The sequence below is a fragment of the Dama dama genome, chromosome 1 (genome assembly GCF_033118175.1).
Source record: "Dama dama isolate Ldn47 chromosome 1, ASM3311817v1, whole genome shotgun sequence".
NCBI classification, from domain to species: Eukaryota; Metazoa; Chordata; class Mammalia; order Artiodactyla; family Cervidae; genus Dama; species Dama dama.
In genome coordinates this window covers 52,596,109-52,618,193 of record NC_083681.1, presented here as the reverse complement: position 1 = coordinate 52,618,193, position 22,085 = coordinate 52,596,109, and the positions used below count along the sequence as shown (strand labels likewise).

Sequence of the window (22,085 nt, the reverse complement as noted above, 5' to 3'; positions counted from 1 at the left end):
GAGGAGCCACCTGACTTGGAAAGGGGGGTGGGCCCATCTTCCTCCAGCAGTCCACTCTAGGTGAAGGCCATCTGGTCCACCTCTGTCTCCAGACCAGGCCAGGGCTGAGATGGGAAGTGAAGGAGTGGCCTGGAGCCCACAGTTGCCTGGCTCTCTTGCCAGACCACTTGAGCTTTCACTCACCAGCTCCTGGTACTCCAGCACCTGCCTCCAACCCCCCAGCAGGCCCTGGGCCTGTTATTCTGCAGAATGAGTGTTCCTGTTTGCCCTGCATCTCCTGTGCAGGAAGAGTTAGAGGAGCTTGGGGATCTTGGATGCTGTCACTTATTTTATTCTACTTTATAAATGGGAAACCCACCTGCCCCAAGTCCCAGGCCTAGTGAGAGCAAGTCCATCCTCCACAGTCACACCCTTAGGAGGCAGCATGGGCTACAGCAGGCTGCAGAGCAGACATCCAGCCTCAGCCTGAGGAGTCTTTCCATTTAGAGTTTCACCCTCACCCCAGGCTAGAGATTCCAGGCAGGGAGGTGGTGACAAGCAGGGGTGTCAGCCTCCCTGCCCCTCTTCCTGCTACCTGGCCTTAGTCAGGAAAACAGATGGGCAGAGCTATTGCTATTTCAAGGGTTTGGGGACTCTGAGGTTCCAGAATCTCAAGGCATCTCATGCACACCTGAGCCTTGGAATTAAGCCATCCAGGCCCGTTTTATAGATGTCTGAAGAACCTGAAGGCTGGGACAGGTCATGCAGGCAAGGATACATAGGAGATCTGCAGCTGAACTCAGTCTACGAACCAGATTCCTCCCTCCCCCTTCCCCCGGGAGTCAGTGCTGGGGTCCTTCAGGAGTCCTGTTAGGCGGCTGTGGAGCCAGGCCCAGAGAACATGACCTTCCTGCTTCAGTCAGCTGGTGCTACCAGGCCTTCCCCACCAGTCAGAGTTGGAGGCTGGGCCCTTCAGTGCTCGGGCAAGGGGTCCTGCATGTTAGGGTCATGGAGAAGGAAAGAGGGCCCAGGATTCCTCACCTTCTGAGCTGAGGTCTCACAGTCCCCAGGAGGGACAAGGTTGGGTGTCATGAATCAAGCCAGGGTGGCAAGGGGTCAGCCTAAACGGAATCCAGTCAGTGTGCCTAATGCACCCTAATTCTCACGTTAATCCTGTGAGACAGGCTATTCACTGTTTTGCACCAGAGGAAACGGGCAGTTTGTTGCCCCAGGCGTGATTGTCAGCTGGCTCATTGACCAGTCTTGTGTTTCAGACACTGGCTTGGGCATGAGAGCACCAGACTTCATTGTTCTAGGAATGATCCTGAGACAGGAGCTGGGAAAGGTGGTAGGAACACGGAACAGCATACCAGTAGGCCTCAGTAACTCCTCCCTCACTGCCTGTAAAATACCAGACACAGTAGCACTAAAGACCACACTGACCTAATAACAATCTCATAAATGGCCCTCATCAGGCCTGAAACCAGGCTTCCCTGAGAATCTCACCATGAGGAAGAGGTTAGGAGCAGGCCTTGCTGCTGGCCTAGAGGAGAGCTAGACTGCCAGAGTTTCACCAGGCAGGTCCTCACCCACTCGCTATCAAACCAGGGCAGCTAGTACCACCTCTCCACCTAGGTCCTGCCTCATGGCAGTGTCTGCTCCACTCCTCTGGTTTCCACTCATAACCTAACCCTGTCCTTCTTGGGGACTATAAGACCTCAGCTCAGAAGTAAGGTGTGGAATCCTCCACCTGCAAGACAGGGATTGTAAACAGCTTCAGAGAGGTGAAGCGATTTGCCCAAGGGCACACAGCTGGCAAGTAGAACCCCTGGGGGTGTACCTAACTCTGAAGCCCACATTCTTTAATGAACCATGGGTCAGATTCTACATCTCAAGGTCTGCGGCCTTCTCCCTGATGGTTTAAAATGCCTTAAGCTAATATGATATTTTGAATGGTGTAATCAAAGCAATATCTATTCTATGGGGCCCTCTTCTGGCCCACCTTTTTTTTTTTCTTCTTTTTTTTGCGGGGAGGGGGCTGCACTGAGAGGCTTGTGGGATCTTAGTCCCCCAACCAGGGATTGAACCCACACTCCTGACAGTGAAAGTGGAGAGGCCTAACCACTGGACCACCAGGGAATTCCCTCTGGTGTCTCTTAAGTCACTCCATGTAAGTGGCCACCCTCTCTGTCATAAGCTTGAATCTCTCCTAGCCCAAGCCCAGACTTCAGTGAGGGGTGCCTCTCTGGGCACAGAAGGCAGACTGGGTAAGCAGGTGTGGTCTGCACAAGCCCAGGTGGGCCTGGAGGCTGGCACTCCCACAGGCCATATTGGCAGCAGTGCTGTAACCCTGATACCTATGCCATGAGTTCACCAAGCACCTTCACATCAGTGAGCAGCCTGAGGAGGGTTATGGGTTCTGCTTTACTAACAAGATGGATAATAATGTCCAAAGGGGCGGGGGCAGGATTAGAAGCAGAGCCCAGTTCTAAGAACCTGCCACGTTCTAGCTCAGGACCCACTGCACAGAACCAGCAATGGAGACTGGCAAGGCAGAAACCTAAGCCACTTCTGGCACGCTGTCCTTGGTGCTGCCTCGGAGCAGAGTGAAGTTGTGAGAAGTGGCCTTCAAGGTTCTGATGGAGCTTTGCCACTGAGCCCTGTGTGACCTGGGACAAGTGTTTTGCTCTCTTTGTGCTTCAGTTTTCCTGAGTACACTGTGACTGTAACACACTAGAGACTGCCCTTCCAGAGAGCATGTGTCATGAGAAATAGATTTGGGGACCCTCAGAGATGATGCAGCACTGCACCCCACTATCAAGGTGGGAGCACAGAGGCTCTGAACCCTCAGAGACCTGGCCAGGCTCACATAGCGAGGATGGGGTCCCAGCTCAATTTTTTGGGCCCTGCCCTTGCCTCTGCTCCATGAGAAGGGCTGTATGAAGCTCTTCTCCATCTAACACATAACTCTCCTGGGTGTAGCTGGAGGATAGGAAATAAAACTTTATTGTGTCAGTTCAAAAATCCCATGCCATCCAGTCCTCATGTCCTGTCTGTGCAGTGGGCGGGCTCCCCTGCACACCCTGAGGCTGGGTAGGGGTGGGGTCAGGCCCCGCTCACCCTCCCCTACTCCTGCTCAGGCCCCAGCCCACCTGAGTTACATCAGCAACGCCTGGCGCAGCATCTGCTTCTTCTGGGGTGTGAGGCGGGTGGGGAACTGGATGTCGAAGTAAATGAAGAGGTCCCCCTTCTTGGTGGGGTCTTCCGGCAGTGGCATCCCCTCCCCTGGCACCTTCTTGAAGTACTTGGGGCTGAGACAGGGGAGGATGAAAGAAGGGAACTCAGACGGCACCAGAGCCAGACATCTGCCCCTGCTCACATAACCTCAGGCATGCAGCAGTCACCAGCTTCTAGAACCAGTGGCAGGGGAGAGGAGACTGGCTTGTTCCAGACAGCTTGCTCCCTGGAAATCCATTTACACTGAGTCTCTGATGGAGGATTCCGGGAATCTCATTTAGATGGAAAACAGGACAAGGAGGGAAGGAAAGTGAGCAGACCCTGGGTTGGAGTGGGGGGGTGCTCGGTTGCCAAGCTTCCCACACAGAGGACCTTGCTGGGGAAAGGGCTTGGGGGATGCAATTCAGAGCTCTGGAAATTCTAGAGGATGAAGACAACAGGGATTTCCTAACACTGGGGGCCCCTAGCCTCCACAATGAGGCACTCCACTTGTCAAATGAATGCAGCCCACAGCTTGGCCAAAGTGGGGGCTGGATTTCAATCCCTCTCACTCCCTTGTGCTGGGTACCACTAAGGACCAGGAAGCCCTTCTCCCATCTATTGGGGCCCAAGTGAACAGACTCACTGGATGATGTCATTGATGGGGATGTTGAGCAGACGGTCATCTAGGGTCTTCACCTCCACGGTGCAGCAGGTCAGAGCCTAGGGGACATGAAGGCCAAAAGTGGGAGTGGGGAAGGTCCCTATGTCCATTCTGTTTAGAAGGTACTTTATGAGACTATCCGACGCCAGGCTCTAAGCTGGACCTCAAAGAGACAAAAGGATGTTCAAGGACTAACAGGTGAGCGAGCTGAGCAATTACCTGCCCTCAGGAGTTCACAGTCTGGGAGAAAAGAGTGTGTGTGTTATGATAGAGGGAGGTAAAGGGGTTGATGGAGCCCAGGTGATCTGCCCACCCTTTGCTCCTCCACTTTGCCCACTCACCTTGCCCAAGGGGATGGAGTTCACAAAAAAGAGGCTGTCATTTTCCCTGCGGAAGCGAGGGTGTAGCTTCTCTTTTACAATGAAGATGATGTCGGCTGGGATGATGTTGGGACCCTGGGCAGGGGAGGCCAAGGGGTGACAAGGACTAATTGGCTATGTGACCTTGGCCAAGTTCCTGCCTATATTGTCTCCAAATCTTCATCTGAACAACAAGGAGATTAGACCAGTTTTTTTTCTGGAAGTGCCTTTCCATTTTGGCCTTAGAAAGAAACCTACTCCAATGGCTACACATACCCACTCCCCTCCCATCACCACCCCCCCCCCCCTTGCCATTACTCTGCAGCCCAAGCAGATGCAACCCAGCTGGAGGGCAGAATACTGGGTTGGGGTCAGAGTACTGCCTGCAAGACTGTCCTGCCAAGCTTCATTAAGTCCCAGAACTCTGTTGGAACTCCTGTGGGCACTCGGAAGAGAGGAATCAGACTGGCCCCTACCCACCAGGGCTTCCAGTCTGGGTGAAACAGGGACACAGTGAATCCTCAAGACTGAGATAAAGGGAACCCAGAGGTGGGAGCTCAGAGAGAGGTCAGGGAAGGCTGCCTGGAGAGGGGAGCTTTAGAACTGGGTGGGTTTTGTTTTTTTTTTTATTTTATTTTATTTATTTGGCTATGCTGGGTCTTGGTTTTGTGACATGTTAAATCTAGTTCCCTGACCAGGGATGGAACCTGGGCCCCCTGCACTGGGAATGCGGAGTACTAGCCACTAGACCACTAGGGAAGTCCTAGAGGTAGGTCTTGAAATGGGTTTTCGGAAGTAGGTGTTTCATAAGTGAGAAAGAGGCAAGAGATATGGAAAGAGGAATTCATTTCTCTGGCTCCAAAGATACCATCATTCCTTTTCTTTTCAGAACTTGAGGAATCAGCATGCTTTGGACAATAATTTTATATTTTTATTTAAATAAGTATTTAATTTAAAATTATTATAAACAAATGGCTTCTGAGTAGCTCCTACAATTGGGCTTTACTCAGAGAAACACACGAGAAAATCAGGAAGGGTACTTCCCTATGGTCCAGTATCCAAGATTCCACATTCCCAATGCAGTGTCCTGGCTTTGATTCTTGGTCAGGGAACTAGATCCCACATGCTGCAACTCAGACCCAGCACAGCCAAATAAGTAAATAATTTTTTGAAAAGAAAATCAGAGCACTGATGTTAGGACTAGGATCTCCTTTCAACTCTGGTGCTCTTGCCCTGGGCAAGTCCCTTCTCTCTCTGGGCCTGTTTCTCACTCTGCAAAATGAGAAGACGTCCTGGGTGACCCACTCACCGAGGCACTGTGGGAGGCTCTGCCCCTCAGAAGGGGCATTAGGGATCAGCTCATCTCCCCTGAAGACTGGTCTCCCTTCCAGACCAGGGCTCCCAGGGGCCTCCTTCCTCCTCAGTCTTCCCATCACACGAACCCAGGTAACTGACAGCTTTAGACAGCTTTCCCAACCCTCACCTGGTCCCCTTCCTTCTCGAAGGTGATACGTGTGCCCTGCCTCCAACCAGGCTTTACGTCGATAGTGAGGATCTTGTCTTTGATGGTAGAGGAGTACCCATCCTCGTTCAGCACCTGTAGCGAGATGATGGGGAAGGAGGTAGGCTCAGGATTTCCCAGCTGGCTTTTACACATGTGAAAGATGCTCCATGGGATCTGTGCACAGCTCAGTCCTCCAGCAATGGGGAGGACCTGTCTGAGCCATCCCCACTCCCATCCTATTCCACTGGAATCAAGAACTTATGATTCTAGGATGGCAGGACATGTCATGGGGTTGGGGCCTGAGGTGCCAAGCAGTCCCCATGAGTTGATCAAGGTCACAACTCCAGCCCTAGAAATTACATGGTCTTAGCGACTAACAGACACACGGTGAACATGCACTCGCTCTCCCACCCCAGAGGCTCTGACCTGGAGCCTCTGGCAGATCTCTTAATCCCAAAGGGAGAAAAACAACGGAGGGCAACATATCTTGGCCTCCCCCAAAGCATCCCTCCGTCATCCATCTATTTCCCAGTCACATGCCCAGATGGGTGCCCTCCCTCCATGGAAAGCATGGCTGCAGCTGGCATCTCCTCTGCTGGGCAGAGGTGTGAGGGGTCTTGCTTGGGTGCCTAGCACAGGGCTGGACCAAGGGACAGGGCCAGGGTGGGGTCTGGGACCTGAGGCACTGAGGGGCTTCTTCAACCATTCCGCTTGGGAAATGTGCCTTGCCCCAGCCTCCATGCCCACACGGCTCCTTCTTACTCCCAAGGCGAATACCCAGATGAAACCTGGAGGGGACCGTCAGGAAACACCCAGAGGGCAGAATTCACAGGAGACTCCTACTGTCCAGAGCCTTCCCACTTCCCTCAGGGATGGGGCTGAGCTGAGAAGGGAAAGAGTTGGTCCCAGTTAGGAAAACACACAGGGGATTCCTACAGGAGGAAAGAACTCGGCTGAAGCCCTCAATTGTCCCTTCCAAACTTCAGATTTTAGAATTTGACCATCCTGGGGCTCCAAATCTAAGATTCCATGCTTCTGTGAGACCATAGTTGAGGTCCCCACTGAGGATCAGGGAGGGGGTGACCAGCAGGGTTGGAGGGGACAGAAGACGGCTCCCAAGTACTCACCCTTCGGGAGATCTTAATTTTCTTGGTGCAACCAAAATACAGGTCCTCCAGGGACAGGTAGAGGTCTCGTTCGATTGGAGGGTCCTGTTTCTTGACCCCTCGGCCCCGGAGTCCCCCAAATTTCATGTCTACCTCATTTCCTTCTGCATCAAAAAACTCTGCAGGAGGTGGGGACAGGTGAGGCGTAAGAGAAATTGTGTCCAGAAACTCAGATTCACAGACTATCCCTCACCTCTTCAGTCCCCAAGTGTAATACCTAGCCTCCCATTCCCACCTCACAGACTCGAGGCCTGTTTGGCCCTTGTAATAGGGAAGCACCTTTGTATTCTATTACAAGGTAATCACTAAAGGGATATTGCCTATAAGCTTAAATTATACATAAAGGCCCATCTCTGGGAAAAGGAAATGGCTACCCACGTCAGTATTATTGCCTGGGAAATCCCACGGACAGAGGAGCCTGGTGGGCTACAGTCCATGGGGCTGCAGAGTCAGACACAACTTAGCAACTAAACTATTGGGAACCCTGCCTCCCAAGTGATGAATATTAAGCTAAAATGCCTTTGCTCCGCTCATAGGGGACATGCTGACCAGGCTCACCTATGAATGACTGCAGGGAGGAAGAAATGAACACATCCTCTCCTAAGGCTGATGGAAACTAGGAGATGTCTGACTTTCAGTTCAGTTCAGTCGCTCAGTCATGTCTGACTCTTTGCAACCCCATGAACTGCAGCACACCAGGCCTCCCTGTCCCATCACCAACTCCTGGAGTCCACCCAAACCCATGTCCGTTGAGTCAGTGATGCCATCCAACCATATCATCCTCTCTCGTCCCCTTTTCCTCCTGCCCTCTATCTTTCCCAGCGTCAGGGTCTTTTCCAATGAGTCAGCTCTTCACATCAGGTGGCCAAAGTATTGGAGTTTCAGCTTCAGCATCAGTCCTTCCAACGAACACCCAGGACTGATCTCCTTTAGGATGGACTGGGTGGATCTCCTTGCAGTCCATGGGACTCTCAAGAGTCTTCTCCAATACCACAGTTCAAAAGCATCAATTCTTCTGTGCTCAGCTTTCTTTATAGTCCAACTCTCACATCCATACATGACTACTGGAAAAACCATAGCCTTGACTAGATGGACCTTTGTTGACAAAGTAATATCTCTGCCTTTTTAATATGCTAAGTTGGTCATAACTTTCCTTCCAAGGAGTAAGCGTCTTTTAATTTCATGGCTGCAGTCACCATCTGCAGTGATTTTGGAGCCCCCCAAAATAAAGTCAGCCACTGTTTCCACTGTTTCCCCATCTATCTTCCATTAAGTGATGGGACTGGATGCCATGATCTTAGTTTTCTGAATGTTGAGCTTTAAGCCAGCTTTTTCACTCTCCTCTTTCACTTTCATCAAGAGGCTCTTTAGTTTTTCACTTTCTGCCGTAAGGGTGGTGTCATTTGCATATCTGAAGTTATCGATATTTCTCCTGGCAATCTTGATTCCAGCTTGTGCTTCTTCCAGCCCAGCACTTCTCATGATGTACTCTGCATACAAGTTAAATAAGTAGGGTGACAATATACAGCCTTGATGTACTCCTTTTCCTATTTGGAACCAGTCTGTTGTTCTATGTCCAGTTCTAACTGTTGCTTCCTGACCTGCATACAGGTTTCTCAAGAAGCAGGTCAGGTGGTCTGGTATTCCCATCTCTTTCAGAATTTTCCAGTTTGTTTGATCCACACCGTCAAAGCCTTTGGCACAGTCATGTTTGACTTTACTCCTCCCCTTTTAGTAAAAGGAAGGCTGAATTCTAACTCAGGCAAGATGGTTCTTTGGGACAATGGGTCTCACCAACTTCTTGGTCTGCTGACTTTGCAAATAAAGTTGCTATTCCTTGCCCCAACAACCCCTCTGTCAATTTATTGGCCTGTCCTGAAGTGAGCAGTACAAGCTTGGACTAAGTAAATCCTCAATTGCAGATCCAAGGATAACTATCTCTTAAGGCTCTCCACTGCTTCATCCTCCACTTTAGACTCCCTTCACCCACACTTCCCTACCTCCCATCCCACCCCTCCCCTCCCCCAACTTCGGGCAAGTGCTCCTCAACTCTGGCTGCCTCAGGAGAGAGAGGAGTGTCCTCTGGTGGCAGTGGTTGGTAGTGCCAGAAATGACGTGTTAGCTTTTGTGGAAGGCGGGTCACAGCATGCAGTCCTCCCTACGCTCCCCCAGACTTTATTTCTCCTCACTGTTCAGCCCAGCTCAAGACTACTACAGATCTCAGACTCAAGTTCCTATAAAGTCAGCAGCTGAGACAGGGGAGAGGCAGGGTTAATCACTAACCAGTTAGAGAGGTCACCAAGATGTCCCCAAACTCCTCTTTCCTCAACTTCTTCTACCCCTGCCCAGCTCTATGCTGTACAATAGAATCTTATGCAGTTATTAAAATAAATGAGGTCAATCTGTATGTAATATAGTGTATAATAAGATAATCTCTAAGATATAAGTGAAAAAAATCAGTGTAAACAGTGTGGTCCCATTTCCTTAACAAGATGAAAGGCTATGTGAAAATAAATAAAAGCTCATAAATGCACAGAATATTTCTAGAAGGATACATAAATTGTAACAATGAGTGGCTACTTCTGGGGAAGGAATGGAGGGCTGAAATTTATTTCTTTTTCAATAAATAGGGTTTTTTTAAAAATACCATGTACTATATGTATGGGGCTTTGCAGGTGGCTCAGTGACAAAGAATCCATCTGCCAATGCAGGAGACAACAGGAGATGTGGGTTCGATCCCTGGGTCGGGAAGATCCCCTGGAGAAGGAAATGGCAACCCACTCCAGTATTGTTGCCTGGGAAATCCCATGGACATAGAAGCCTGGTGGGCTACAGTCCACAGGGTCGCAGTCAGACACGGCTTAGCAACTGAGCATGGATGAGCACACACACTGTGTGTATATTTCTTAAAGTGAACAATTTAACTACTCACAGAAAAGCATCTTCTACAGCTACATCCTTCCCTAGTAAGGCAGAGGGGCAGGCAGGGCCTCTTACCGTTAAAGGGGTTATCTCCTCCAAAGAACTCGTGGAAAACCTTTTCTGGGTTGCCATGGAAGACGTAACCAGTTGTCCATGGGGTCTGCGATCCAAACTCCAGAGGAATTCCGCCCTTCAGACCCTCCTCTCCAAACTTGTCATAGATGCCTCTTTTCACAGCTGTGGATACGCGTCACCTTGAGAAGGGGCCAGCATGGGGGCTAAGAGAGCTGGAGGGCTGGGAAGCCAGAGGATATGGGGCAGAGAGGAAGAAGCAGGCTGAAAACAGCCTTATTTCTAAAGTGCTTTCTGTCTGGAAGTCTTTGGAGGGAGACACTAGAAGTTAGGGATTTAATTTCACCCTGGGTGGACCTACGTATGGCCCCATAGCCCAGAGGAGAGATGAGAAAAACTGAAACTTCCTGGGGAGGGTTGGGGATTGGAGAAGAAACCAAGAGACTGAGGGTCGGGCTATTATCCTGGGGTTTGGTTTAACTCAGTCATTACAGCTACTGTCTTATGTGGGTAAATACAATCCTAGTGCCTTGAGACTATAGGATATAAGAATTCAAGAGCTGCCAAATTCTAGAGCTTGGAAATCTTAAGAGTCCAAAGTCCTGAAAACTTGGGGCTGGGGAAACTTTAGTGATCTTCTAGCCACTCTTCTGCACAGTATCCACACAGCCTCCAGGACAGTATTTAGGGAATCCACGTGTACCCCACAGAGGCAAGGATCTCTTTCCCCAGGCTTCAGGTTGCCACAGCAGAGAGAGATTTCCTAATCACAGACCTCTCTCTGTCCCTTGGTACTTATGCTGTCCTCAGGGAGAGAGATTTGGCTTCTTGGTAATCTGGGGATAACTGGGTATGTCTGCCTCAGCCTTAGCCTTCTTCCCTGGGCAGCAAGCATGTCACTTTGCATCCCTGCAGGGGACAGATGAGGCCTGGGGGGTGTTGGGGAGCCCCTGCCCTGGGTCCTGCACGGCTGAGACTTGGGAAGCAGGTCAGCCTAATCTGGGGGCTCTCCACACCATGTCTTCCACCTTAGCTTGTGTCTACTTTGCTTAGATTCTGGGCCGGGAAGAGGAACACTTGCTCTCCATTGGGCCCCCTCAGAAAGCCTGACACTCTTCTGAGTGAAGAATGACATTAAAGGAGACGGGGGACAGAGGAGCTGCCCTCACGCTCAGCCCCAGTCACTCACGGTCGCTCAGCACATCGTAGGCCTCTGCTATTTGCCTGAATGTCTCCACTGCACCTGGCTCAATGGACCTCAGCGGGTGGTTCTTAAGGGCAAGTTTCCGGTACCTAAAGAAGAAGGATTAACACCTTGAGGCACAGTCCAAGGCTCAGAGCTGGCTCTGCTGACGGCTGCCTGCCATTTGTACAGAACCTGAAGTGGAAAAGCTGAGTATCTTTGGCTCCAAGTTTTCCTTTGTCCCTTACACCCCTGTTCCAATGAAAACTCACACTGGCTTTTCGTTCTAGATAATGTTTTCTTCTTGCCTCTTCATTTCCACAACTATTGCAGAACCATGTCTTCCTATTTCCAGTTTCCCCCCCACTCTAGTTTATTCTGTGTGCTGCCACCAGTTTGATTTCTCTCTTTTTTTTTAACTTGCCCTTTTAAAATGCTCCTTGACCAAGTCACTCTCCTGCCTAAACCCTTCACTGGTTCCTCCTTTGTCTTTTTTTTTTTTTCTTCAAGGAGTCAGGATTCAAATCTCATGCAGCTCCAGAGTTTCTCTCTTTTTAAAACAACAAAAAAAAATTTGTTTAATATTTATCTGGCTGTACTGGCAGGAGAAATCTTTAATCTTCATTTTGGCATTTGAGATCTTTTAAATGATGCTTTTCAAACTCTCAGTTGCAGCCTGTAGGATCTAGTTCCCTGACCAGGGATCAAACCTGGGTCCCCTGCATTAAGAGTGTGGAGTCTTAGCCACTGGACCACTAGGGAAGTCCCATAAAAACTTAAAAAAAATTTTTTTTTGGCCATACTGCACAGACCAGGGATTAAACCCAGGGCTTCCCTGGTGGATCAGAGGGTAAAGCATCTGCCTGCATGTGGGAGACCCAGGTTCGATCCCTGGGTTGGGAAGATCCCTTGGAGAAGGAAATGGCAACCCACTCCAGTATTCTTGCCTGGAGAATCCCATGGACAGAGCAGCCTGGTAGGCTACAGTCCACGGGGTCGCAAAGAGTCAGACACGACTGAGCGACTTCACTTTACTTCACTTCATGGCAGTGAAAGCGCTGAATCCTAATCACTAGGCCACCAAGGAAATCCCCGCCCTTTGAATTCAGTGTAAAACCCAAATGTCTCTAAGATTTGACTCCTTCTCGCTCTGCCCTTCTCACTCATTCTCCTTCCCTGCTGCCACAACCTCTCCGGTTCTTCTCTCCAGGCTCCATACTCTGCACACTGCACTGCTCATGCCTTCAACACTCTCCTACTTTTACCTGGAATGATCAACCCTCTCCAGCCCCCTTCATCGCCTCCTGGCAAATATTTATTCATCTTTCCACATTCAACTCAGGGGTCCGCTCCTCAAGGATGCCTTCCCTGACTGCAGCCTCCATTCTAGATTAGATTTCCTTTCCAGCAGCGCCAGTGCCTTTGATGCTGGTATTTAGCACACAGTCTCCAGCTGTTTGACAGGTCTGTCTCTCCCACCAGCCTGTGAGTGAGTCCCTCCAGCTGCTGTGTCCAGTTCTGTGTCCTCAGCGCCTCTCACCAAGTACAATGAGCAAATGAATGACATGAACTCACCATTTTGCTGTGGGACCACTCTGACTCTTAAGTAACAATTTTCTCTTCCTGAGCTGGGTCTGCTCTTCTGCAACTTTGTCTCCATCCACAAGGGTCATAGTTCTGCCCTGGGGCCTTACAGATAGAATCTGCTCTACCTTGAAAGACTTGAAGGCAATTGTCACAACCTCCCAGAAAGTCCTAAACCAGCCCTTCCCACTTATAAAGGTTGTAGTTAAGTATCAGAATTGCAATAAAACTCTAACACTGAGTAAAAGTAATGAGGTTTGAGAAGAGTTCAGTTTTTCATATAAACTTGAGGGATTTTAAGATGATTCTTGTGGCACCTGCTTTCCTGAGTGGGAGAGAAAGGGGTGAAGTCACAGCCTAGAAGTGGCAGCCTAAAATGAATAAGAAGTTAATAGCTGGGTGATTATGAATCACTTCGGTACTTTTCTTCATTATATGTTTAGTCTTTTTGGGGGGGGGGGGTGTGTGTGTCAAAATCTAGGTACTCCCATAAGGGAGTGTCTCAAACATGTGATTCATTCTTTAAGAGTTATTTCAGGGAAGAAGGGTTAAAAACTGTTGTTTAGAACATAAATGTTTTTTAAATCACTCTTTATAAGACATGGTTTCAGATGCAAATGACTGCTCTGCATTTTCATCTCATTATCTCATATAATTCTATTCCAGTACCACAACAACTTTTTTTTTTTTTTTTTTTTTTGAGAAATGGGAAGAGTGAGGTTCAGAAAGGTTAAGTAATTTGCGGAGGTCCTACAGCTAGCAGGTAAGAGAACCTAGGTTCAGACCTGGCTCTTTCTAATGCTTCAGTCAGTTCAATTCAGTCGCTCAGTCATGTCCGACTCTTTGCGACCCCATGGACTGAAGCATGCCAGGTTTCCCTGTCCATCACCAACTCCCGGAGTTTACTCAAACTCATGTCCATTGAGTCAGTGACGCCATCAAACCATCTCATCCTCTGTCGTCCCCTTCTCCTGCCTTCAATCTTTCCCAGCATCAGGGTCTTTTCCAGTGAGTCAGTTCTTCGTATCAGGTGGCCAAAGTATTGCAGTTTCAACTTCAGCATCAGTCCTTCCAATGAATATTCAGGACTGATTTCCTTTAGGATGAGCTGGTTGGATCTCCTTGCAGTCCAAGGGACTCTCAAGAGTCTTCTCCAACACCACAGTTCAAAAGCATCAATTCTTCAGTGCTCAGCTTTCTTTATAGTCCAGCTCTCACATCCATACATGACTACTGGAAAAACCATAGGTTTGACTAGACAGACCTTTGCTGGCAAAGTAATGTCTCTGCTTTTTAATATGCTGCCTAGGTTGGAAACAATGGAAACAATGCTTCTAATGCTTCAGTTCAGTTCAGTTCAGTCGCTCAGTCGTGTCCGACTCTTTGCGACCCCATGAATCACAGCACGCCAGGCCTCCCTGTCCATCACCAACTCCACCAACTCCCAGAGTTTACTCAAACTCATGTCCATTGAGTCAGTGATGCCATCCAGCCATCTCATCCTCTGTCTCCCCTTGTCCTCCTGCCCCCAATCCCTCCCAGCATCAGGGTCTTTTCCAATGAGTCAACTCATCGCATGAGGTGGCCAAAGTATTGGAGTTTCAGCTTCAGCATCAGTCCTTCCAATGAACACCCAGGACTGATCTCCTTTAGGATGGACTGGTTCTATCTCCTTGCAATCCAAGGGACTCTCAAGAGTCTTCTCCAACACCACAGTTCAAAAGCATCAATTCTTCGGTGCTCAGCTTTCTTCACAGTCCAACTCTCACATCCATACATGACCACTGGAAAAACCATAGCCTTGACTAGACGGACCTTTGTTGGCCAAGTAATGTCTCTGCTTTTTAATATGCTATCTAGGTTGCTCATAACTTTCCTTCCAAGGAGTAAGCATCTTTTAATTTCATGGCTGCAATCACCATCTGCAGTGATTTTGGAGCCCCCCAAAATAAAGTCTCTCACTGTTTCCAATGTTTCCCCATCTATTTCCCATGAAATGATGGGACTGGATGCCATGATCTTAGTTTTCTGAATGTTGAACTTTAAGCCAACTTTTCACTCTCCTCTTTCACTTTCATCAAGACACTCTTTAGTTCCTCTTCACTTTCTGCCATAAGGGTGGTGTCATCTGCATATCTGAGGTTATTGATAATTTCTCCCAGCAATCTTGATTCCAGCTTGTGCTTCCTCCAGTCCAGTGTTTCTCATGATGTACTCTGCATATAAGTTAAACAAGCAGGGTGACAATATACAGCCTTTTCCTATTTGGAACCAGTCTGTTGTTCTATGTTCACTTCTAACTGTTGCTTCCTGACCTGCATATAGGTTTCTCAAGAGGCAGGTCAGGTGGTCTGGTATTCCCATCTCTTTCAGAATTTTCCAGTTGGGCTTATCTTTATGCTTTCCAACTGCCCTTTCTCCTTGTGACATTTCCCTAGACAGGTCTCACCGACCAACCAGATGTTATGAACAGTGGGTGACATCACAGACTGTCCTGAATTGTTCTCTAATTGATTCATAACTTTGTGTCTTGTTTCTCAACCACACTGTAGACTCTCTCCAGTTAGCTCACTGAGATCCCCTACTGGATGTGATCCATGGTAGGCAACAATAGTAGGCAAGGTGTCTGAATACTGGCTCTGCCAGTTACTAGGCACATGGTCCTGGGATGATAATGGTACCTACCACTCAGGCTGTTGTGAGGATTAAATGAAATGATAGTAGGTCCTCAGAACGGCATCTGCACAATTCAATGGAGTGTAACTATTGTCACTAGTCCATTAAATTGTCCTAGATTCCTCCCTTTTTCTTTACCCTACAATGATCCAATTAATAACTAAGTCTATTTTCTCTTCTCTCTCCAGCTCACTGCCCTGCTTCAAGCCTCATCTTTTTGCCTTGATTATTGTGACAGCCACTGAAGGGGTCTCTCTCCTTCCAATATAGCTTCCACACGCCCTGTATGTCCCTTTTTGTAACATTCATCAAGCTTACTGTGACTTATTCAACATCTGTATTCATCAACAAAATTAAGCTGCATGTCTGATTCACAATTGTATCTCCAGCTGCTGAGACCACACTGAACCCACATAATAATCACCAAAAAACATTTTTTCAGAAAAATGTTCTGATTCCTGCCCCAGATTTCTCAGAAATACTACAAAGTCCCCGAGACTTGATGGAACTATTCAGAGATGGGATTTATTCAATACCAAAAGCCCACGTGACAGAGGAATAAAATTTATAATACATGTATCTGGCCAGGTCACTCTCCTGTTCGCAATCATATGGGTCTCTACAATATTAAGGGTAAAGTCTCTTTTGTTCTCATTTTATTGCTAGGAAGACCACGGTACCCAGGAGAGCAGACACGGCATAGAGGGTAAGGGATGATGAACTGGGAACCCTGACCCAACCCAAAGCCAGGATGTGGGTGTGCAAGAAGTAAGAGAAGGAACACGGTTTACTTTGCCTGCCCTAAACTGTGCAGGAGAGTTCAGTTTGGAAGAGATGAGGGTGGGGCCTGTCCCAGCACAACCCAAAAGCTTTGCTCCTGCCCCAACTTACGCATTCTTGATCTGAGCATCTTCTGAATTGCGAGTGATCTGGAGCACAGAGTAATAATCCTGGCCCATGGCTGGCTAGTTGTCAGTCGGTGGATAGTCCTGACTCCAGCGGCAGGTCTGTTAGTCTGCATTCCTTGGTTACTCCTGACAACCGCACAGGGGCACTCTGGGAGTTGTAGTCCTTCCTTCCTAAGCAAACCCCCTTCTCACCTGTGCCTGTAGAGGGGGAATTGAGAGAACTAGGACTGATTCTGTGAGCCTGATAAGAAACCAGAGTTTCTAGGGAGAGCAGAAATTTGTTTTAATTAAAAGTTTTCAGAACAAACAGATTTGGCTATTTTTAAAAAATAAATATTTCAGAATGTTTTCAGATTTTCAGAAAAGGTGTGAAGATAGCATTCTCATATGCCCCACACCAGGTTTCCCTTATCATAAACACATTACACAAGTGCGGTATGTTTGTCAGAAATAATAACTCACATCCATCCATAATCTATGGGGGCTTCCCAGGTGGCACCAGTGGTAAAGAATGCATCCACAAACATAGAAGACACAAGAGAGGCAGGTTCGATTCCTGGGTTAGCAAGATCCTCTGGAGTAGGAAATGGCACCCCACTCCAGTATTCTTGCCTGGAAAATTTACATGGGCAGAGAAGCCTGGTAGGTTACAGTCCATGGGGTCGCAAAAAGTCAGACATAACTGAGCAACTGAGCACATACATAATCTATAACATAACTCCATACTTTATTCAGATTTCCTAGTTTTCACCCTAGTGAAAAAAACCCTAGTGTTTTTTTTTTTATCTCCTGTTCCAGGATCTGATCCAGGAAATAACATTACAATTTCCTGTCATGTTTCCTTAGGCTCCTCTTGTTTATAGCTATTTCTCAAAATTTCCATGTTTTTGATGACTTTGACAGTTTGAGAGTATTGGTCAGGTATTTTGCGGAATGTCTCTCAATTGGGATTTGTTTGATGATTTTCTTATGATTTAGACTGGGGTTGGGGTGCTTTTGGAAGGAAGACCACACAGGTAAGGTGCTATCCTCATCACATCAGGTCAAAGTTGTGTACCATCACGACTTATCGCTGAAGACGTTGACCTTCCTTGATCACCTGCTGAGGCAGTGTTTCTCGGGTTTATCCATTTCTGGCTTGTACTCTTTGGAAGAAAGTCATTTCATAACCCACCGTTAAAGAGCGGGGAGTTCCACTGCACCTCCTTGGGGGCAGCAGTGCCATTTTCCTCTCAGTCACCCACACCCAGCCACCAAGCTCAGACCATTTTACCTCCTAGACATCTCTCAAGCTCCTCCTCTGCTTGTCCTTCTCCCAGCCATGGCCTTGCTTTGGCTTTCTTCTCTCAGCAAGGCCACCACGACTTCCTTGCTGTCCTGCCACCTTATTTCTACCCTGCCAAGACCTCACTCCACTGACTGCCCAGTTAATCCAAGCTGTTCATCCTGGCACACAGGCACTCTGTGATCTGCCCCCTCGTACCTGCTCTTACCTCTCACACCCACCTTTGGCACCAGCAATTGCCCAGATAACCATTCCCTCTCACACTCACCTGTGCTGCCCCCGCTGCTCAGACCCTCCCCACCACACCCACCACGAACCCCGGCTTCAACCCAGGTATTTTTTTCTTATGAAATAGTCTACATGCACAGGAGTAGCATTAGAGCATTTGTTATTGAAAGACAGTGGCCCCTGTGTTCCCCTCCCTACTTATCATTCTCTTGGTCTATTATTTTATTATTGAGTTGGCCAAAAAGTCTGTTCAGGTTTTTCCAAATCATTGAAGAGAAAAACTAGAATGAATTTTTTGGCCAATTCAGTACTATGCCATGTATCTGGGGGTGTACTGGTAAATGTTTAACAGGCTTACCAGAAAGGAAAAAAAAAAAAAAAAACAGCCCTGAATTATAGCACTTACCAATTCCTCTCAGGTTGGCACAAGCCATGTCCACATACCACTGCATGTATCCCAAACATATTTACCTTTTCATATTTTAAAACTTTCTAGAAATGGTATAATCTATGCAAATGGTGTGTTGGTGCATGTGTGTGACGTCTTCATAGTGGCTGCTTAGCATTCACTGCTGATCCTGAATATTTGGGCATGTGTGTCAGCTCTGCAAGATAATGTCAGTTTTCTGATGTGGAGATTCTAATTTACAATGGCAATGTAGTGGTATGTGTATGTTCCTTTTTGCTCCACATTCTCACAGTTCTTGGTGTCAAAGTTTTAAATGTTTGCTGATATAGGTATGAAATAGCATCTCACTGTGGATTTTAACTTGCATTTCTTGGTGGAGGTCTTTTCATTTTTATTGCCAATTTTTTCCTTCGTTGTGAAATGCCTATTTACATGTCCATTGTCTTTCTGGCAGTGATTTGTGACTCTTTGTGTTTTATGTTTCTTTGTTGATAATATAAAATACAAACCCCTTTCACCTTGGAGCTTGACTTTTTACCATTTTTTTTTTTAATGGGGTCAAATTTATCAATCTGTTTCTTTTGGGTTATACTTTTGTGTCTAGTTTAAGAAATATTCCCTATACAAGGTCATAAAGATCTTCACCTGTATATTCTTCCAAAAGTCCATTTGTCTTTTAAATCTTTAATCCACTTAGAACTTATTTTTCTGTATATGGTTCCATGTAGGTTTTTTCTTTTCGATATCCCATTGTTCCAGAACCATTCATTCAACAGTCTGTTGTTTTCCCACAAGTCTGTATGACTGCTGTGTTAAACAGATATTACATAGATGCATGGTTTGTATCTGGACTACTGCTACTGCTCCATGGGTCTGACCCTGGGTCAGCACCTCACTACAGCCCTTCCTCTTCTCCTCCTTCTTCCTCAGGAGTAATTTCTCTAGGTACTTAGCCTCCTATTCCTCTCAAAGGGAAGTGTGTTCTTAAGAAAGGAACTAATATCAGTCATACAGGGAAAGAGAGGTGCTACATTTTAAAACTCATCTCTAATTGTGGATGGAAAATCTTGATGGTTCCCTGATGACATTTCAGATACTAACTGAAAGAACTCTCCTGGGTCCTCTGAAGCCACACTACTACAGAGGAGGGCCTGCCTTAAAGTATTATAGAACTTTCATGTTGTTTGAGGCAAAAGATCTATTTTAGGTGTATTTGGAAGTGACAAAACACAGTTTTGGAATTGGGTCAAAGGACAGAGAAATCAACTAGAAAGCTAAGAAGTAAAGTGCAAGTGTTGGGTGAGTTGAGTGGTCAGAGTGACCATATCTTGATGTTGCTGAGCTCAATGCCATCTGTGTGACTTGAAGGAGGCCCCAAGTTTAATTTTACCTGAATAAATGGGAGTATTAACTCAACCACTGAGTTGGTGTGAAAATATTAAATAAAACTATACAAAAGCATGTATCACATGGAAGATGCTCCCTTAGCACTGACGCAGTAGAGTCAGAGCCAAATCCTGTTAGCAACTAGTTTTATGACCTTAAAACAATCATTTCTTAGCTATAGTTGTCTGCTTGTAAAATGAACATACAAACATACATACAAATATACATAGTTGTCTGCTTGTAAAATGAAAATATGGAATTACTCTTTGTATTTTTTTCATTTCTGAGCTTTCTCATGAATTTAATTTGCATTTTTATTTAACTACTAATATTGAACATTTTTTCTTGGGTACTGGCCATTTGTTTTACCTTTTTTTTTCTGGTCATGCAGCTTGTGGGATCTTAGTTCCACAACCAGGGATCAAACCCGGACTCCCACAGAGAAAGCACTAAATCCTAACCACTGGACTGCTAAAGAATCCCTGTTTTACTCTTATTACCAGAAAAAAAAAAAGTTATTAAATTCAGAGGGTTGGGGGAAGGCTTTGCTTTATCTGGGACTGGCTGAATGGAGAAGAAGGAGACTCTAGTGGAACATGAGGTATGCAAGCGCCGTGGTGAAAGGGAAGATGACCTGGGCGGGTGGAAGATTGGTTACTCACAGTGGTATTGAGCAAATCAATGAATACATTGAGAATTATGAGAGCCAAGCTTCTCATTGTTGGAGAAAGGAGGTATATATGTAGAAGGTGGAGCTGGATTGGAATTGGTGACATCAGTGTGAACACATGATTTTTAATATATGTAGAATGATGGATGTAGAAAGAGAGATGTACAGATGTACTATCTTCTGACAGGGCCTAGAAGCAATAATACCTAAAGAGCATATTATTGCCCAGATCTTGATTTCTGAATACAATTCTCCACTAAAAGAAACCAGGGCTATTTAGACAAATGACTGATTCTAGGTCTGAAGTGAGAAATCATAAGTTGAGGCTTGACAATCTTACGGGGCAGAGAATGTGCAACAGCTCAAAGAAGGATGGAAAAATGTTTAAGGACATAAGATACAGGTTGGAGGAGCCCCCACTGGCCCAAATGGGACAATTTAAATATCAAAATAAATCACAGTAACAATGGATTATAATCTATAGAATAAAAGATGAATCTATGAATTATCTATAATAATATATCTAAGACAAATGAATGAGTGAATGAATAAATAATTCAGGGAGAAGGGAAAGTTCTTCCTTACAATAGAATGCTGATTATAAATGTAAAGAGAATAATGGAATTAGAAAATCACCATGTGGCAATTATTATAGGAATAACTGATTCAGACAGAAATCATTAAAGAATGCCAAAACTAGTTGATACAAGATTGTTGAGGACTAGGATATTCATATAGTCTCAAAGTAGTTCTCCCTCAAATACTTATTAACTTTGCTGTGGAGAAATCGCATAGATACCATTTTAATTGACTTAACATTATCTGACTAAAATAAAAAGGATGGACAAAAACAAGAACCGGCAAGGACATAGAAAAATTACAACCCTTATGCTGGCGGGAATGTAAAATGGTGCAGCCACTTTGGAAAATAGTTGGCAGTTTCTCAAAACATTAAACCTAGAGTTTACCATATGACCAAGCAGTTCCACTGTTAAGTACATACCCAATAGAACTAAAAACATATGTTCACAGCGGAACTATTCAAAATAGCTAAAAAATGTAAACAAACAAACAAAAATGTAAACAACCCAAATGTCTATCATCTGATGAATGGATTAAAACACTGTAGTATATCCATACAATGGTGTATTAGGGTTCTCCAGAGAAAGAGCCAATAAGATATGTTTGTGTGCATATAGAGAGATTTATTTTAAGGAATTGGCTCATGCAATTATGGAGGCTTGAGGAGTTCAAAATCTGCAGGACAGGTCTGCAATGCAGTAGGAGACCCAGGGAAGAGTTGCAGTTCAAATCCACAGGCAATCCACTGGCAGAATTCCTTCTTGTTGGTGGAAGTCAGTCTTTCTCTATTAGGGCCTTCAACTGATTGGATGAGGCCTTATATTATGGAAGGTAATCTGCTTTACTCAAAGTTCACTGATTTAAATGTTAATAGCTCCCAAAAAACACAGAAACATCCAGAATGTTTGACCAAATATCTGGGCAACACGGCTCAGTCAAGTTAACACATAAAATTAACCATCACAAGTGGGTTAAAAGAATGAAGTACTGATGCATGCTATTAATACAACATTGATGAACCTTGAAAATTTTATGCTAAGAAGCCAGACACAAAAGGTCACATATATTCCACTTATATAAAACATCCAGAATAGGCACATCCACAGAGACAGAGTCCGCTGATCAGTGGTTGCCAGGACTAGAGCATGGGGAGTGACTATTGTAGTATATGCAGTTTCTTTCTGGGGTGAGGAATGTTCTGGAACTGGTGGTGATGGCCTCACTACCTTGTAAGTAAATATACTAAAACCCACCAAATTGTGTAATTTAAAAGGGTGCATTTTTTGGTTTGT

General features: G+C 46.2%; 1 protein-coding gene across 1 annotated transcript; it reads right to left on the bottom strand.

The window, feature by feature from the left end:
• Window positions 1–2,909: 2,909 nt before the first annotated feature.
• On the bottom strand, window positions 2,910–16,284 carry DNAJB13 (DnaJ heat shock protein family (Hsp40) member B13). The gene is made up of 8 exons (XM_061150008.1): window positions 16,217–16,284; window positions 11,072–11,175; window positions 9,886–10,047; window positions 6,850–7,007; window positions 5,702–5,815; window positions 4,201–4,314; window positions 3,842–3,918; window positions 2,910–3,290 (listed from the first exon to the last, which is right to left on the bottom strand). Exons 1-8 carry the CDS (start codon window positions 16,282–16,284, stop codon window positions 3,137–3,139), a joined length of 951 nt encoding a protein of 316 aa, XP_061005991.1. The 3' UTR covers window positions 2,910–3,136.
• Window positions 16,285–22,085: the final 5,801 nt, after the last annotated feature.

What these genes read in the sequence shown, in the direction of transcription:
- DNAJB13 (XM_061150008.1), bottom strand. Translation starts at nt 16,284, where the DNA reads ATGGGCCAGGATTATTACTCTGTGCTCCAGATCACTCGCAATTCAGAA. An exon ending in CTACGATGTGCTGAGCGACC is followed by an intron (nt 10,048 to 11,071) that starts GTGAGTGACTGG and finishes GCGTATCCACAG; the next exon opens with CTGTGAAAAGAGGCATCTAT. An exon ending in TCGAGAAGGAAGGGGACCAG is followed by an intron (nt 4,315 to 5,701) that starts GTGAGGGTTGGG and finishes TCCCCTGCCCAG; the next exon opens with GGTCCCAACATCATCCCAGC.